General features: G+C 45.4%; 1 protein-coding gene and 1 pseudogene across 1 annotated transcript; both read left to right on the plus strand.

Moving 5' to 3' along the window:
- Positions 1-6,457: 6,457 nt before the first annotated feature.
- Positions 6,458-9,367, plus strand: LOC110504647 (LRRN4 C-terminal-like protein). Its single transcript, XM_021583412.3, has 2 exons — positions 6,458-6,829; positions 8,164-9,367. Exon 2 carries the CDS (start codon positions 8,166-8,168, stop codon positions 8,967-8,969), a length of 804 nt encoding a protein of 267 aa, XP_021439087.2. The 5' UTR covers positions 6,458-6,829; positions 8,164-8,165; the 3' UTR covers positions 8,970-9,367.
- Positions 9,368-9,671: 304 nt separating this feature from the next.
- Positions 9,672-13,756, plus strand: LOC149971544 (thiosulfate:glutathione sulfurtransferase-like; annotated as a pseudogene).
- The last annotated feature ends 4,913 nt before the right edge of the window (positions 13,757-18,669 follow it).

The following is an 18,669-nucleotide window of genomic DNA, read 5'->3' on the forward strand; positions in this document are numbered from 1 at the left end:
TTATTTTGATATTAGTACGTGTCACATCAGTTTGCAAACAATGTAAAAAAATATATATAAAATCCTTGAGTTAATAAAGCTGCATACAAACATGGTCTCTTTTTTGCTTTCTTGAGTAAGGCAGCTCCAAAATGCAGGTGTTTCAGCCTATCTCAGGGCTTTCTGTGGTGGTGGGTCAGCTAGTGGAAAATACGGAGGGTAATCCTTTCTAGGTGCGCCGTGATTGTCTCAGTGTTCTGTCACTCATGGGGAGACTACGTCACTGCCAAATCTAAGGGTAGAGCTTGAAAATTCAAGCCCCTTGGGTGCTGCCATCGGATTACATTAGAAGTGCCCATCCAGGTAGGCTCAAGGTCATTGGTCACAGATAAAATGACATCAAGTCACATTATATCTACAGTAGCTTTCACAACTTCACCACTGACAGTAGGAATAAGCCCGCACAAAAGCAGGCGGGCATTGGAAGTTTAAATAGACCATAATAGACCATTGATGAACCAAAATAAGCAGCAGGTGAAAACAATCAAGACAAAACCAACAGGAAAAAAAAGGGATCGGTGGCAGCTAGTAGACCGGTGACAACGACCGCTGAGCCGCGCGCCGACACCGTTCTCGAGGACGACCCCGAGGAAGAGGATGGAGGCGGTGGAATTACGACCGCAGAAACCTACCCACATCCTGGTTCCCCCTCTCCACCTGCCCATTGCTCTCGGGGTGAAAACCTGAGGTCATGCTGATCGAGACCCCCAGACGCTCCATGAACGCCCTCCAAACCCGGGACGTGAACTGGGGACCCCGATAAGAAACGGTGTCCTCAGGCACCCCGTAGTGCCGGAAGACGTGGGTAAACAAGGCCTCCACAGTCTGCGGGGCCGTAGGGAGACCGGGCAACGGGAGGAGACGGCAGGACTTCGAAAACCGATCCACAATGACCAGGATCGTGGTGTTCCCCTGAGACGGGGGAAGGTCGGTGAGGAAGTCCACCGACAGATGTGACCAAGGCCGTTGTGGAACGGGGAGGGGCTGTAACTTCCCTCTAAGGCAGGTGTTTAGGAGCCTTACTCTGAGCGCACACCGAACAGGAGGAGACATAAAACCTCACGCCCTTAGCTAAAGTGGGCCACCAGTACCTCCCCCTAAGACCCTGCACCGTCCTCTCAATTCCCGGATGACCCGAGGAGGGTAACGTGTGGGCCCACCGGATCAATTTGTGCGAACACCAAGCAGCACGTACTTCCGGCCCACTGTACACTGTGGTGGCGTGGTTTCTAACCGTGACGCCCGCTCGATGTCCGCGTCCACCTCCCATACCACCGGTGCCACCAGACATGAGGCCAGAAGTATGGGAGTAGGATCGAGTATCATAGAGACGGGACAGTGCGTCGGCCTTATTGTTACAGGAACCTGGTCTATAAGAGATGGTGAAACGAAATCTGGTGAAAAACATGGCCCACCTTGCCTGGCGAGGATTCAGTCTCCTCGCTGCCCGGATGTACTCCAGATTACAGTGGTCAGTCCAAAGGGTGTTTAGCCCCCTCAAGCCAATGTCTCCACACCTTCAGAGCTTTTACCACAGCCAGCAACTCCCGGTCCTCCACGTCACGTCATAGTTTCGCTCCGCCGGACTGAGCTTCCTCGAAAAAAAAGCGCAGGGGCGAAGCTTCGGTGGCGTGCCCGAGCACTGTAATAGCACGGCTCCAACCCCAGCCTCGGACACGTCCACCTCCACAATGAATGCCAAAGAGGGGTCCTGATGAGCCAATACGGGAGCATCGGTAAACAGCGCCTTTAGACGACTAAAAGCTCTGCTCGCCTCCGCTGACCCCCGCAAATGCACCTGTCCCCCATTCAGCAGTGAGGTAATGGGAGCAGCCACCTGGCCATATCCTGAGATATAGTTTTGTGAAAAAGCGTGCTCCGTGAAATGATTCCACCGCTGCAGCGATGAGAGGTAGCAGGTAACTAAACCCCACTGTGATGGAATTTAGACCTCTATAATCAATGCATGGACGCAGACCTCCCTCCTTCTTCACAATGAAGAAACTCGAGGAGACGGGTGACGTGGAGGGCCGAAAGTACCCCTGTCCCAGAGATTCAGTGACATATGACTCCATAGCCACCTTCTCCTCCTGTGACAGTGGGTACACGTGACTTCTGGGAAGTGCTGCGTTTACCTGGAGGTTTATCGCACAATCCCCTCGTTGATGAGGTGGTAATTGGGTCACCCTCTTTTTACAGAAAGCGATAGCCAAATCGGCATATTCTGAGGGAATGCGCACAGTGGAAACCTGGTCTGGACTCTCTACCGACGTGGCACCGATGGAAACTCCTATACACCTACCTGAACATTCCTCTGACCACCTCTTAAGAGCCCCCTGTTTCCATGAAATATTGGGATTGTGAATAGCCAACCAGGGAATCCCCAGCACCACTGGAAACGCAGGAGAATTAATGAGGAAGAGACTAATCTGCTCCTTTGACCCCCCTGCGTTACCATGTCCAGTGGAACCGTGGCCTCCCTGACCAGCCCTGACCCTAACGGTCGACTATCTAGGGAGTGCACGGGCAAGGGTTGGCCTATCTGCACCAACAGAATCCCTAACATATGAGCGAACCCGTGGTCCATAAAACTCCCAGCTGCACCTGAATCGACTAGCGCCTTTTGCTGGGAAGAGGGTCAAAACTCAGGAAAAGAGACAAACATATGACCAACAGGGAGCTCTGGAGTACAAACATATGACCAACAGGGAGCTCTGGGGGATTCTGGTGCTGACTCACCTGGGGTGTCCAAGCAGTGCTCTGTCTGCCCTCTCGACTCCCAGACGAGCTCCTCCAGCACCGGTCAGCAGTGTGCCCTCTCCGACCACAACTGGTGCAGGAGGAAGCTCCTCCGGTCGCCCTAGATGCAGCACCCCTAGCACCCCGAACAGGGAGAGGAGCCACCTTCGGTGGAAGTCGTGGCATGCAAAGCAATCACTAGCCTGGTATACAGTGGAGTGTATACAGTGTATACAGTGGCTGTGTGGTCCCAAGTCTGGGTTTAAGGGTCTCTTTTCCAAGTTTAAAATGATAAACATTCAAAATTGGCCATGCTGTCAATCCAACATAATTTCTGCCGCGTTCAAAACAACTGTTAACTTGGAACTGGGAAATCTGACTTCAGTGAGTTCAAAACAACTGGGAACTCGGGACAAAACTAGATCCGACAAAAATACGTTTTGAATGGTCATCCAACAATGTCATCATGATTCAACCTTGTTTTTTTCGAGTTCCCATTTCTCTTGAAAGCGCCATAAATCCAGAGAATGCCAGACTTTGATGACAAAGTTTGATGACAAAATTTGCTCACAAAGGAATGCCGCGCCACCTTCCTGTTCAAGTGAGCACAGCACAACAAGGTGAGTCAAAAAATGTATTGTATGCAGCTGCATAAATTATGTAATATGCCAGGGATATATGTATACTGTAGCTAAGAAAGTAATACTAGTAATACTAAGTGTATGTTGTGTAGTAAGCCCATGTGCCTCACCCTAATAATTTGGTCTATTTTTCCCTCTTAATTTCGTGTACTGTTCTGAATTGGTGGTGCACATGTAGCCTATAACCTGTTTTAGAGAAATGTAATCATTGAATATTGTAAGAGCTTTCATTGTCTGCTTATATGCCCTCTTTATTTATCATATGGTTCTGACTTGATGTACAGGGTGAACACTGTAAGAATGGCACGTGTTCTGAATTCTGTTGCTGTACATTTCAAAAGTGCTGAACAAATAGTTTTATTGACTATGTCCGTCCAAGCTTGCGCATTAATGTCTTAATCAAAATTACAGATTAACTCTTATCTGCTTGTCGTCCCCTTATGTCATAGTTTGTACATCTCAATTGTCAGTAGAAAACACATTTGTTTAAGCAAGTCAGCCATATCATCTATGTTTTTGTTAAAGGCAGTAAATGAGGCTGAATGAACTGTTTTGCTGCCAGACAAGGCTCTACTGATAGCCAGGTGTAGCAGTGGTAAGGTGTTGGGACTGCTGTTGGGACTCTGCTGTTGGGACAGCTTTATGTCGGCCCTAACAGTTTGTGGGCACCGTTTGTCACCGTTATAGTGCAATTCATGTATTTGTTTGTGTTGTGTTGTGTAGTGGCTTTGCTGGTATGCATCCCCCCCAAAAAATGTTTGTTTCCCCCACCATGATTTACATGCTAAAATCGCCACTGGTCAGGGAGGTGACCAAGAACCAGTTGGTCCCACTGACAGAGCTCAAGAGTTCCTCTGTAGAGATGGGAGAACCTTCCAGAAGGACAACCATCTCTGCAGCACTCCACCAATCAGGCCTTTATGGTAGGCCAGATGGAAGCCACTCCTCAGTAAAAGGCACATGACAGCACAGTTGGAGTTCGCCAAAAGCCACCTGAAGGACTCTCAGACCATGAGAAACAAGATTCTCTAGTGTGATGAAACCAAGATGGAACTCTTTGGCCTGAATGCCAAGTGTCACGTCTGGAGGAAACCTGGCACCATGCCTACGATGAAGCATGGTGGTGTCAGCATCATGTTGTGGGGATGTTTTTCAGCGGCAGGGACTGGGAGACTAGTCGGGATTGAGGGAAAGATGAACGGAGCAAAGTACAGAGAGAATCTTGATAAAAACCTGCTCCAGAGCGCTCAGGACCTCAGACTGGGGCGAAGGTTCACCTTCCAACAGGACAACGGCCCTAAGCACACAGCCAAGACAACGCAGGAGTGGCTTTGGGACAAGTCTCTGAATGTCCTTGAGTGGCTCTGGAGAGACCTGAAAATAGGGGTGCAGCGACTTTCCCCATACAGCCTGACAGAACTTGAGAGTATCTACAGAAAATAATGTGAGAAACTCCCCAAATACAGAGGTGGAACAAGTATTTAATTGGCATACCTTAATATAAAATGACTCAAGTCAAAGTGAAAGTAACCCAGTAAAATACTACTTGAGTAAAAGTTTTTTTTAAATTTCAGATTTTAAATGGACTTTAGTACAGTGGTGGAAAAAGTACTAAATTGTCATACTTGAATAAAAGTACAAAGTAAAAGTAAATGCTATACATCAAATTCCTTGTATTTAGCAAACCAGACGGCACAATTCCATTTTTGTATTCGTTTTTTTGACAGCCAGGGCCACGCTCCAACACTCAGACATACTTTACAAAGGAAGCATTTATGTTGAGTGAGGCAGTAGGGAAGACCAGGGACGTTCTCTTGAGAAGTGTGTGAATTGGACCTTTTTCCTTTACTGCTAAGCATTCAAATTGTAACTAATACTTTTGGGTGCCAGGAGAAATGTTTGGAGTAAATAGTACATAGTGGAGTAAAAAGTACATAGTAATAGTAAATTAAAGTACAGATACCCCCCAAAAACGACTTAAGTAGTACTTTAAAGTATTTTTCCTTTAGTATTTTACACCACTGCCAAATACAGGTGTGCCAAAGTTGTAGTGTCATACCCAAGAAGACATGAGGCTGTAATCGCTGCCAAAAGTGCTTCAACAAAGTACTGAGTAAAGGGTCTGAATACTTATGTAAATTTATTTTTGCTTTTTTCTTTATATATAAATTTGCAGAAATGTCTAAAAACATGTTTTTCTTTGTCATTGTGGGCTATTGTGTGTAGCTTGATGATAATAAAACTTTTTTTAAATACACTTTAGAATAAGGCTGTAACATTACAAAATGTAGAAAAAGTCAAGGGGTATGAATACTTTCCGAATACACGGTGTATACCTATAGTCTCACTCCATGATACATACATTGTATCTTCATACATAAATGATTCACTTGAAGTATAGACAAGTCCTTGCATAACACCCACCAATAAAGTTACAACTCATAATATTTTAGGTTTAAGTTGACATGTTGGGGGTAGTATCAGGTGACCCCATCTTATAGTCAAGATGAGGTGTCATGTTGTGGATTGTAGTAGTAGATAACAACTCAGGGTATGGGGGTATCAGTGAGGTGTTGGGTAGCAGTGGTATTTGGGGTGTAGCATGGGACAAAGAGGAAGCTAAGTGATTCCTGCTCTGATTCTGATTTCCTGGTTCGCTCTCTTTATCAGTCAGATGCTGGTACTTCTGTCATGTCCCAGCTTGTCCGCCTTGCCAGCACTCCTTATAAGGACTGGAGCCCAACCCCTATCCTTCAGGTCTGCAACAATGCACACCATGGAGATTGTAACAATACACATGCATGCTCAAACATTCCCTCCCTCCCTCACACACTCAAGCATTCACCCTCACACACGCTGACGCACTCCTGCACACACTGGAATGTGAGTAGGTGAGTCACATGCTTTAAAAGGATCTGATCCCAAACTCGTGTTCTAAGCATATACATTACACACAAAAATACATGGGCACTTTCTCATACAATTATGTCATGAACAGCCAACATACTATATACCTCCTCCTAGAAAAACACACTGACACACACAAGCAAACCAGCTCAAGCTTGCCTACTGCTACTGATGAGTAAATTAGTATGCAAGGAGGGACACATACGAACAGTACACCCTCCCCCCTAACGGAAAGAGCCAAGGAGACCTGGAGTGAGAGAGAGAGAGATAGAGCGAATTGAATTGAGAGAAAGAGAGAGGGGGGGGAGAGAGAAGCACAGAGTTTAGAAATGAGGGGGTGTTAAAAAGGAGGGTAAAGTTTGGTGAGAAGAAAAGAATACGCTGGTTTGGAGAAAGAGAGAGGGAGGGAGAGAGAGAGGATGTGAGAGTTAAGAAAATAATAAAGAAGAGTGAAGAGGGATTGCGGGAAGAGACATTAGATATCCTATTATTCTACAATTCAGGTAAAGTAAAAGATGAACTACTCGCTCGTATGCTATAGTTTTCTTTCACTTGGTTGCTATGGTGATGTTTGAGAGCATGACTGTACTCATGTTTCTTGCATTTTCACAACCACCTAAAAAGTTGATGAATGATTGATTAACCTAGTCAACATCAAGTCAGATTGAGCCATACAACAACTTGAATCATTTAGAATGTTGCTGTGTTATTCTGTGGATGAAAGTATGTGGAAGCTAAATGGAGGACCAGCATGTGTTGAGAGTTCAGCTCGGGTTCCCACAGATTTGTCTGGCACGCTGCCAACTGAGAAGAGAGCACTAGCTGGTGGACACTCCATCCTCCCTTTGTTGTGTTTTTAATGGTTACTCATCTGAGCCATTGAATGTTCATTATTAAAGCCCTAACAAGTGACCCTTCACCTACATACATTTGGAACTCCTATATAACCCCAGGATGCTTATCTACCACAGGAGGTTAGTGGCACATTAATTGGGGAGGACGGGCTCGTGGTAATGGCTGGAGTGGAATAAGTGGAATGGTATCAAGTACATCAAACACATGGTTTGATGCCCTTCCATTCGTTCCATTGCAGCCATTATTATGAGCCGTCCTCCCCTCAGCAGCCTCCACTCCACTCTGCTTTATGTACAATAGTGACTAAATGTGGTGGGCAGCATTGTCCATCTTTGTAACCTTTGTACAGAATTAATTCTGTCTTTTTTTAACTCCTTGAGAATCAGGTTTGTTAGTTTATTCTCTCTGTGAACCAGTTGTCCATTATCTCACTGTGAATCGGTTGTCCTACAGTCCATTATCTCTCTGTGAACCGGTTGTCCTACGGTACATTATCTCTCTGTGAACCTGTTGTCCGACAGTACATGATCTGTCTGTGAACTGGTTGTCCTACAGTACATGATCTCTCTGTGAACTGGTTGTCCTACAGTACATGATCTGTCTGTGAACTGGTTGTCCTACAGTACATGATCTGTCTGTGAACTGGTTGTCCTACAGTACATGAGCTGTCTGTGAACTGGTTGTCCTACAGTACATGATCTGTCTGTGAACTGGTTGTCCTACAGTACATTATCTCCCTGTGAACTGGTTGTCCTACAGTACATTATCTCTCTGTGAACCGGTTTTCCTGCAGTACATTATCTCTCTGTGAACTGGTTGTCCTACAGTACATGAGCTGTCTGTGAACCCGTTGTCCTACAGTACATTATCATTCATATCTTTCTGTCTGTTGTATCCTGTGCCTCCTGTATGGGTTCACATGGTAATAATGTGGGAGGTAATTCCGACTTGTGGTTATAATCTTTCCATTTCTGTTCCACAGAGATGATGTCATTCTGCTGGAACTTGGCTGCAATGCTCCTTCTACAACTACTGACCCCTGACCTGCTTCCCACCCGCCTCATCAACACCCGCCCCCTTCTCACACATGCCGTTCCCACCTCCCCGCCAGTTACGTACCCCAAGATCCAATACGTTACCGGTGTGGGCTTCAACTACGACGAAGATGACTACACTGAGGAGGATGCTTCCCATTTCCCTCCTAACCACAGCAAAGCCTCATCAGCTTCTACTCTAGTTCCGATGCAGTCCAAGCCCTGTGACTACCATCCCTGCCAGGACAACCAGCTCCCCTGCTCTCAGCTCTCTGCCCAGACCGGATGCCTCTGCCCTGGTCTAAGTGGGGCAGGCGAGCCCCCTCATGCTCCACACCTCCAGAAGCTAGTGCCAGGCGCTAATGGGTGGGCAGAGATACGGTGGTGCGCCCCTGCCTCTGTGGTATCTGGGTACCGGGTCGTGATCGAAGATGGAAGAGGAGAACCTCTCCAGTTCGGGAGTGATTCTCGGAGCGGGGTGCTGGGGGAACTAGAGGCAGGAGTCAAGGTGTGTGTGGAGGCGGTGAACATGGCGGGGGCCAGCGCCCCTTCGAAGCTCTCCTGCCTACACTACGACCCCCCTGAGGCCACCAACCTGGCCCTAAGGGCGGGGGTTATCGGAGGGGGGCTGGGATTTCTTCTGCTCCTTTTCCTGGTCACCCTGGTCCTCTGGAGGCGACAGACATGTAAAACAGGGGAAAACTCAGCAAAGGGGCTGGGGAACCCCTCCTACAGCAAGGAGGGAACGCTGTGATCCAGTGTTGGGATTACAGATGGTACAGTGATTCAGTAGCACAGGCGACCCCTAGAGAGAATGTAGGAGTAAAGCAACTGGGATGGGACAGAGCCAAAATGGCTTCACTCACCAGTGACTCACCAGCACTGTGCTCAGGTTGTTCAGAATCCTGCACTTATGAATATAGGAATTAAAGAACTTTGGACTTTTGTGAACTAAATAACCCTAACAAAATCTTAAGAGGCGTTGTGACTAAAGAGACTGCAGGTTGTTTGCTGGCAAATTAACTTGTGTACAGAAGGATCAAGACAGGGCAGTTATGGCAGTCAGATTCATGTGTAGAATAAATCAAACTAACTGAATACTCATGATGAATAACAAAAGCAATTGTTTTTCTAATAAAAGTGTTTTCATAATTTTGGCTGAGTTTGTGTAAGTGATTGTTTTTAACAGAAGGGACGAAGTAGTTTGATAAAACTAAATCAATATTGTTGGAAGTAATATAAGTTCCTATTACAGTAATGCAACTTTTATTTTGAAACTTGAGTATGATGTGCTGTTGAAGATCCGTCTGATTGGCTATAGCTTCAATACTGGCTGAAGTGCCTCGTTTTTAAGAATGTCGTCCAATGATTACCGCTCAAACAATCAACATGGAACGAATGAGGAAATACAGTACTACATGAGAAGATCCCATTCAAATGGGCACCGATAAACAAGATGGCAAACTCAGGTAAGTGCGTATTCTACGACTGTATTCTGCATTTACCTTCTTCGTGCAGTTCGCAGCGCCGCTTGGTCATCGGTCTCTGTGAGCCATAATACGACAGTACATTGGATCAAATGTCAATCATTGATTTTGTCAGTGTAACACCAGGTTGATTTTTTTATTTTTTATTTCACCTTTATTAACCAGGTAGGCTAGTTGAGAACGAGTTCTCATTTTCAATTGTGACCTGGCCAAGATAAAGCAAAGCAGTGTGACACAAACAACACAGAGCTACACATGGAACAAACAAGCATACAGTCAATAACACAATAGAAAATAAGTCAATGTACAGTGTGTGCAAATGAGGTAAGATAAGGGAGGTAAGGCAATAAACAGGCCATAGTGGAGAAGTAATTAAAATTTTGAAAATGAACATTGGAGTGATAGATGTGCAGAAGATGAATGTGCAAGTAGAGATACTGGGGTGCAAAGGAGCAAAAAATAATAATAACGGTATGGGATGAGGTAGTTAAATGGGCTATTTACAGATGGGATATGAGCAGTGATCTGTGAGCTGCTCTGACAGTTGGTGCTTAAAGTTAGTGAGGGAGATATGAGTCTCCAGCTTCAGTGAATTGGTTTTTTTTTAAATGTGTAATTCGTTCCAGTCATTGCAGCAGAGAACTGGAAGGAAAGGCAGCCAAAGGAGGAATTGGCTTTGGGAGTGACCAGAGAAATATACCTGCTGGAGCGTGTGCTGCTATGGTGACCAGTGAGCTGAGATAAGGCAGAGCTTTAACTAGCAAAGACGTATAGATGACTTGGAGCCAGAGGGTTTGGCGACAAATATGAAGCGAGGGCCAGCCAACGAGAGCATACAGGTCGCAGTGGTGGGTAGTATATGGGGCTTTAGTGACAAAACGGATGGGACTGTGATAGACTGCATCCAATTTGCCTAGTAGAGTGTTGGAGGCTATTTTGTAAATGACATCGCTTAAGTCAAGGATCGGCAGGATAGTCAGTTTTACGAGGGTATGTTTGGCTGCATGAGTGAAGGATGCTTTGTTGCAAAATAGGAAGCTGATTCTAGATGTAATTTTGGATTGGAGATGCTTAATGTGAGTCTGGAAGGAGAGTTTACAGTCTAACCAGACACCTAGAATATGTGGACAATTACAAATACCTAAGTCAGAACCATCCAGAGTAGTGATGCTGCATGGGCGGGCAGGTGCAGGCAGCGATCAGTTGAAGAGCATGCATTTAGTTTTACTTGCATTTAAGAGCAGTGGAGGCTATGGAAGGAGAATTGTATGGCATTGAAGCTCGTCTAGAGGGTAGTTAACACAGTGTCCAAAGAAGGGCCAGATGTATACAGAATGGTGTCATCTGCGTAGAGGTGGATCAGAGAATCACCAGCAGCAAAAGCGACATCATTGATGTATTCAGAGAAAAGATTCGGCCCGAGAATTGAACCCTGTGGCACCCCCATAGAGACTGCCAGAGGTCCGAACAACAGGTCCTCCGATTTGACACACTGGACTCTGTCTGAGAAGTAGTTGGTGAACCAGGCGAGGCAGTCATTTGAGAAACCAAGGCTGTTGAGTCTGCCGATAAGAATGTGGTGATTGACAGAGTCGAAGGCCTTGGCCAAGTCAATGAATACAGTATTCTCTCTTATCGATGGCAGTTATGATATCGTTTAGGACCTTGAACGTGGCTGAGGTGCACCCATGACCAGCTCGGAAACCAGATTGCATAGCGGAGAAGGTACGGTGGGATTCAAAATGGTCGGTGATCTGTTTGTTAACTTGGCTTTCGAAGACCTTAGAAAGGCAGGGAAGGATAGATATAGGTTTGTAGTAGTTTGGGTCTAGAGTGTCTCCCCCTTTGAAGAGGAGGATGACCGTGGCAGCTTTCCAATCTTTGGGGATCTCAGACAATACAAAAGAGAGGTTGAACAGGCTAGTGATAGGGGTTGCAAAAAATGTGGCTGATAATTTTAGGAAGAATGGGTCCAGATTGTCTAGCCCGGCTGATTTGTAGGGGTCCAGATTTTGCAGCTTTTTCAGAACATCAGCTATCTGGATTTAGGTGAAGGAGAAATGGGGGGTGCAGGGCTGTTGACAGGGTAGAGGTGGCCAGGTGGAAAGCATGGCCAGCTGTAGAAAAATGCTTCTTGAAATTCTCAATTATTGTGGATTTATCGGTGATGACAGTGTTTCCTAGCCTCAGTGCAGTGGGCAGCTGGAAGGAGGTGCTCTTATTCTCCATGGACTTTACAGTGTCCCATAACTTTTAGGAGTTTGTGCTGCAGGATTCAAATTTCTGTTTGAAAAAGCTAATCTTTGCTTTCCTAACTGCCTGTGTATATTGGTTCCTAACTTCCCTGAAAAGTTGCATATCGCGGGGGCTATTCAATGCTAATGCAGTACGCCACAGGATGTTTTTGTGCTGGTCAAGGGCAGTCAGGTCTGGAGTGAGCCATGGGCTATATCTGTTCCTGGTTCAAAAATGTTGAATGAGGCATGCTTATTTAAGATTGTGAGGAAAGCACTTTTAAAGAATAACCAGGCATCTTCTACTGACGTAATGAGGTCAATATCCTTCCAGGATACCCGGGCCAGGTCGGTTAGAAAGGCCTGCTCGGTGAAGTGTTTGGGAGCGTTTGACAGTGATGACGGGTGGTCGTTTGACCGCAGACCCATTACGGACGCAAGCAATAAGGCAGTGATCAGCACGAGCTCTGAAGATAGATGGGGGCAATCAGTTCACATATGGTGTCCATGGCACAGCTGGGGGCAGAAGGTGGTCTGTAGCAAGTGGCAACGGTGAGAGACTTGTTTCTGGAAAGGTGGATTTTTAAAAGTAGAAACTCAAATTGTTTGGGCACAGACCTGGATAGAAAGACAGAACTCTGCAGGCTCTCTCTGTAGTAGATTGCAACTCCGCCCCCTTTTGCAGTTCTATCTTGTCAGAAAATGTTCTAGTTAGGGATGGATATTTGGATTTGATAGGCAATGTGTGCTTTGAAAGTGGCTGGTCGTGTGCTATCATGCAATGACTCAACTTTTCTACTGTCTTTTTTGGGGGCAATTTCTGCAATCTCACTGTCTGACTCAGTTGTAGAATACTTTTTGTTTTCTTACACATTTATTTCCACAAATAAATGTTATGGTCAGTGCCAGGAAGCAGCATGAAGGTAGTTGTAAATCATGTATGTTAAGTTTGCACTAGGCTAAATATAGCCTTGACATCATGGTGTTGCATGTAGAAAATTGACTTCTCCACAGATAAAGATATCTCCTACTCTGACCTCAAGGCCCTTCAGGCCAAGAACAACTGCCCAGAAGGTTGATGTATGGACCAAAGAGGAGGTAGACAGAGGACACATTCCAGGATCAATCCATATTCCAGGTGAGCTTCAGTCGGTGTCCTTGAGTTGAGTTACACTCTCAGGTCCAATTGGGATTTGCTTGTCCGGAGTCCAAACCTTTGGAAAAATAATGAACCCCAATTCACATGGGTATAATTCAGCCCAAAATTTGCTAAACAGGATTGATTTATTGTTGTTGTCACTGAGCCAGCTATTTTGGTATATTTATTTTATTGTGAATTGAGCCGTATTGTAAACTTCCTGTCTCTCCTCTCCTAGTTGATACAGTGGAGAGTGCCCTAGTGCCCTAGCGCTGGACCCTGCTGAGTTCCAGACAAAATACGGGGTGCCCAAACCCCCCCCTGGATGCCCCTGAGCTGGTGTTTCACTGTCAGATGGGCCGACGAGGAGGCGTGGCCACAGACAAGGCACGAGGCCTGGGATTCCAAAAGTACGAGTATACGTTTTAACAATACTGCTCTGTATACTCTGTTTGATGCCTTGGGAATTTTTGGTAAATGATGACGTCTGCCTTCTCTAATTTCAGGTCCGTCAACTATGCCGGAGGATATCAGGAGTGGTCTGAGAGAGGGGAAATGAGGTGCACGATTAGCCTGCATTGTGAAACCAGAGGATAAAAATGCACAAATTATGCTCACATTTTGCTGAAACATTTTTCTACTTTTACTTGCTTTTGCTGATGTGTTGTACTTTAAAATAAAGATGGAGAATAAGATTGTACAATGAGTCATTTTGTGTTGTTTTTTTAATCACGTTTCCCAATAGTGCTCCACTTTTCCCCATCTTCTACCTCTACCATGGCTGTAGCCTTGGACTGCTTATTGCCTTCAGTAAGACTTTCCTCTAAACCAATCCCCTTTCCCCTCATCCTCCTCATGGACGGTACAGCTGAAGTTGCACCGTGGCACATTAGGGCTTATCCAGGTGATACACCTCTACATCCCATAGACAGAGTGAAACCCCTGGCTAATGATAATGAGTCCATTATCGGACATGTTATCAGACATGTAGTGTATGTGTGTTTTTTAAAAAGCTCTACAACTTCTGGACATTACTACTATGTCACCAAAGCAGACTGCTCTCGTGGTAAATGTAAAACTCTGGGAGTTGCTATCCAATAATAAAGTAGTAATGCTGTGTGGCTAGTAGTGTTTAAACAGTAGTATGTTCTCTTTGTGACATATAGTCCTTTCTTTTGCAGTTTGGCAGACATACGGCTGTCACAGGAATGAATACTACTAGAAGGCATTGAGGCCCCAACATGACATCAAGCTGTAACTGAACACATATTTATCGGTTCAGTGTTATCACTCACAGGATGGATGAAATCCCACTCAATCCCACTCCCACCTGAAAAACACATTTTCTCTTGTTAAATGTCATAACTGGTTTGCATCTTCATATTTAGTTGGAGCAATATATAATATGTAAACGTTTGCTCAAAAACCACAGCACTTCCTATTGATATCCCAGTTTATTTAGACTTTGTTCGAATCAGAAGCAAAAGCACACAGTACATGGATGGATGTCTGAATATGAGGGATGAATAATAACAGGATGTCTTAATAAGAGGGGGGGGGTAAATGCTTTAATAACAGTGCTTGTGGTAACAACTTTAAAGGTCTTAAATAAACAAACCAAGGCCTTTGACTTATTTACCCATTGCTGACGCTGTCTGTAAGTGCCCTCTTCGGTCTAGAGGAATCAATTCCCTGAAGGTCCTCCATAGTCACCTGCACCACCTACCAGTGTTTATACTCAGAACACAACAGCACTTTTAGAAAATCAGCAGCAGAATTCTATAATGTAGAATAACATTTAAATTGTAAAATATACATTTGGGTGAGGTTTCTTTCACGCCTGAGTAGCCTCGTTTCACTGCCACAAATAAAATTAAACCATCAAGTGTTCAGCGAAACAACAACGCAATGTCAAATACAGGTAGCCTAGTCAAATATTTAACATCCAATCACATTAACCGTTACTCTCTCACAGGAATTCCACTAACGGTCTCTATGTAGCCAAACGTAGCTGCTGCTAAATGCTTTAAAAATGTAAGGCCCGCGTCCATAGAGACACATACCAGCTCTACTGGTAGTTCTGCTATTACCAGCTGTACTGCACCTGCACCTGTCGACGACACAAGTTGTTCTGCTTCCACAAGCACATCCAATGCTAGCATCAGTAATTCTACATTTGTTGTTAGCCCAGCTAGCATGGTCACTGACAGTTGTGAATCTGATGCAGCCGAAGAGCTACTGCCCCCTTACACGGGAAAGCACCGAACAACAGACAGGGACGTTGGACCATCGAAGAGGCGCAAATATGATGAGAACTACATTGATTTGGGGTTCACTTATATTGGGAGTAGTGCCTTTCCTCAGCCACAGTGTGTTATATGTGCAAAAGTACTATCTCACAACTCGATGAAACCTTCACTCTTGCACAGACATTTAGAAACAAAATATGCCAATTTGAAAAATAAGGATTTTTTTGAGTGAGAATTAAGACAACTTTCGAGTAGTAAGACATGTATAAAAGCAACAGATACCATTAATAAGAAGGGGCTAGAAGTATCTTATATGGTGAGCTACCGAGAGGCTAGGACAGACAAGCCCTTGTGGAGGACTTCATTCTTCCTGCTGTCACAGACATGGCTGGGACATTGGCGGGGGAAAAGGCCAACAAAAACTATACAGACAATGCATTCATCAAACAGCACTTTTTCACAACGCATCAGTGACATGGCAGGAGATGTTTTGAAACAATTACTGTTTCGCATACAAGCCAGTGAATTCTATGCGTTACAGCTGGATGAGTCAACAGACGTGGCGGCGCTGGCACAGCTCCTGGTATATGTCCGTTACTTTTAAAAATCTAATCAAAATCGAATTTATTTGTCACATACACATGGTTAGCAGATGTTAATGTGAGTGTAGCGAAATGCTTGTGCTTCTAGTTCCGACAATGCAGTAATAACCAACAAGTAATCTAACTAACAATTCCAAAACTACTACCTTATACACACAAGTGTAAAGGGATAAAGAATATGTACATAAAGATATATAAGTCGCCTCGTCGTTGTTGGTAATCAAGCCTACCACTGTTGTGTCGTCCGCAAACTTGATGATTGAGTTGGAGGCGTGCGTGGCCAAGCAGTCGTAGGTAAACAGGGAGTACAGGAGAGGGCTCAGAACGCACCCTTGTGGGACCCCCGTGTTGAGGATCAGCGGGGTGGAGATGTTGTTACCTATCCTTACCACCTGGGGGCGGCCCGTCAGGAAGTCCAGTACCCAGTTGCACAGGGCGGGGTCGAGACCCAGGGTCTCGAGCTTGATGACGAGTTTGGAGGGTACTATGGTGTTAAATGCTGAGCTGTAGTCGATGAACAGCATTCTCACATAGGTATTCTTCTTGTCCAGATGAGTTAGGGCAGTGTGCAGTGTGGTTGAGATTGCATCGTCTGTGGACCTATTTGGGCGGTAAGCAAATTGGAGTGGGTCTAGGGTGTCAGGTAGGGTGGAGGTGATATGGTCCTTGACTAGTCTCTCAAAGTACTTCATGATGACAGAAGTGAGTGCTACGGAAGTGGTAGTCATTTAGCTCAGTTACCTTAGCTTTCTTGGGAACAGGAACAATGGTGGCCCTCTTGAAGCATGTGGGAACAGCAGACTGGGATAAGGATTGATTGAATATGTCCGTAAACACACCAGCTGTTTAAATGTTTTACTCACCTCGGCTGCAGTGAAGGGGAGTCCGCATGTTTTGGTTGCGGGCCGTGTCAGTGGCACTGTATTGTCCTCAAAGCGGGCAAAAAAGTTATTTAGTCTGCCTGGGAGCAAGACAACCAGCCCAGTCACGGACCAGGATTTATTTTTGTGGTTGACTGTAGACCCTGCCACATACCTCTTGTGTCTGAGCCGTTGAATTGCGATTCTACTTTGTCTCTATACTGACGCTTAGCTTGTTTGATTGCCTTGCGGAGGGAATAGCTGCACTGTTTGTATTCGATCATGTTTCCGGTCACCATGCCCTGATTAAAAGCAGTGGTTTGCGCTTTCAGTTTCACGCGAATGCTGCCATAAATCCACGGTTTCTGGTTTGGGAATGTTTTAATCGTTGCTATGGGAACGACATCTTCAACGCAAGTTCTAATGAACTCGCTCACCGAATCAGCGTATTCGTCAATGTTGTTGTTTGACGCAATACGAAACATATCCCAGTCCACGTGATGGAAGCAGTCTTGGAGCATGGAATCAGATTGGTCGGACCAACGTTGAACAGACCTCAGCGCGGGAGCTTCTTGTTTTAGCTTCTGTCTGTAGGCAGGGAGCAACAAAATGGAGTCGTGGTCAGCTTTTCCAAAAGGAGGGCGGGGGAGGGCCTTATATGTGTTGCGGAAGTTAGAATAGCAATGATCCAAGGTTTTACCAGCCCTGGTTGCGCAATCGATATGCTGATACAATTTAGGGAGTCTTGTTTTCAGATTAGCCATGTTAAAATCCCCAGCTACAATGAATGCAGCCTCAGGATATGTGAATTCCAGTTTGAAAAGAGTCAAATAAAGTTTGTTCAGAGCCATCGATGTGTCTGCTTGGGGGGGAATATATACGGCTGTGATTATAATCAAAGAGAATTACCTTGGTAGATAATGCGGTCGACATTTGATTGTGAGGAATTCTAAATCAGGTGAACAGAAGGACTTGAGTTCCTGTATGTTGTTGTGACCACACCACGTCTCGTTAACCATAAAGCATACGCCCCGCCCCTCTTCTTACCAGAAAGATGTTTGTTTCTGTCGGCGCGATGCGTGGAGAAACCAGCTGGCTGCACCGACTCCGATAGCGTCTCTCGAGTGAGCCATGTTTCCGTGAAGCAAAGAACGTTACAGTCTCTGATGTCCCTCTGGAATGCTACCCTTGCTCGGATTTCATCAACCATGTTGTCAAGAGACTGGACATTGGCGAGAAGTATGCTAGGGAGTGGTGCACGATGTGCCCGTCTCCGGAGTCTGACCAGAAGACCGCTTCTGGGGGTCAATTAAGGAAGACATCCTCTTTTGCAAACCACTGGAAACCAGGACAACAGGAGAGGATTGTTTAAAGTACTGGACAATTTTGTGACATGAAATGGACTTTGGTGGTCAAGATGTGTTGGTATCTGTACTCATAGAGCAAAACCCATGACAGGGAGACATAGTGGAGTGGTAATGCACTTGCAAGCAGTTGCTCCCGACGCCACTTGGGTACACTGCAGCAGGCTCTTGCTGCCAAGGGAATGCCTGACAGCTTGAAAGATGTTTTGGACACTACAGTGAAAATGGTTAACTTAGTTAAAGCAAGGCCCCTGAACTCTCGTGTATTTTCTGCACTATGCAATGATATGGGCAGCGACCATGTCACGCTTTTACAATATACAGAAATGTGCTTATCAAGGGGCAAAAGATTGACACGTTTTTTTTTAATTGAGAGACGAGCTTAAAGTTCTCTTTACTGACCATAATTTGCACTTGTCCGACCGCTTGCATGATGATGAGTTTCACACACGACTGGCCTGTCTGGGTGATGTTTTTTCTCGCCTGAATGATCTGAATCTAGGATTACAGGGACTTTCTG

The sequence above is a fragment of the Oncorhynchus mykiss genome, chromosome 25 (assembly GCF_057628025.1).
Source record: "Oncorhynchus mykiss isolate SJ-2025 chromosome 25, ASM5762802v1, whole genome shotgun sequence".
Classification (NCBI taxonomy): domain Eukaryota; kingdom Metazoa; phylum Chordata; class Actinopteri; order Salmoniformes; family Salmonidae; genus Oncorhynchus; species Oncorhynchus mykiss.

Bases quoted from the DNA above. Each gene is read 5' to 3' on its own strand.
- LOC110504647 (XM_021583412.3), top strand. From the start codon at position 8,166: ATGATGTCATTCTGCTGGAACTTGGCTGCAATGCTCCTTCTACAACTA.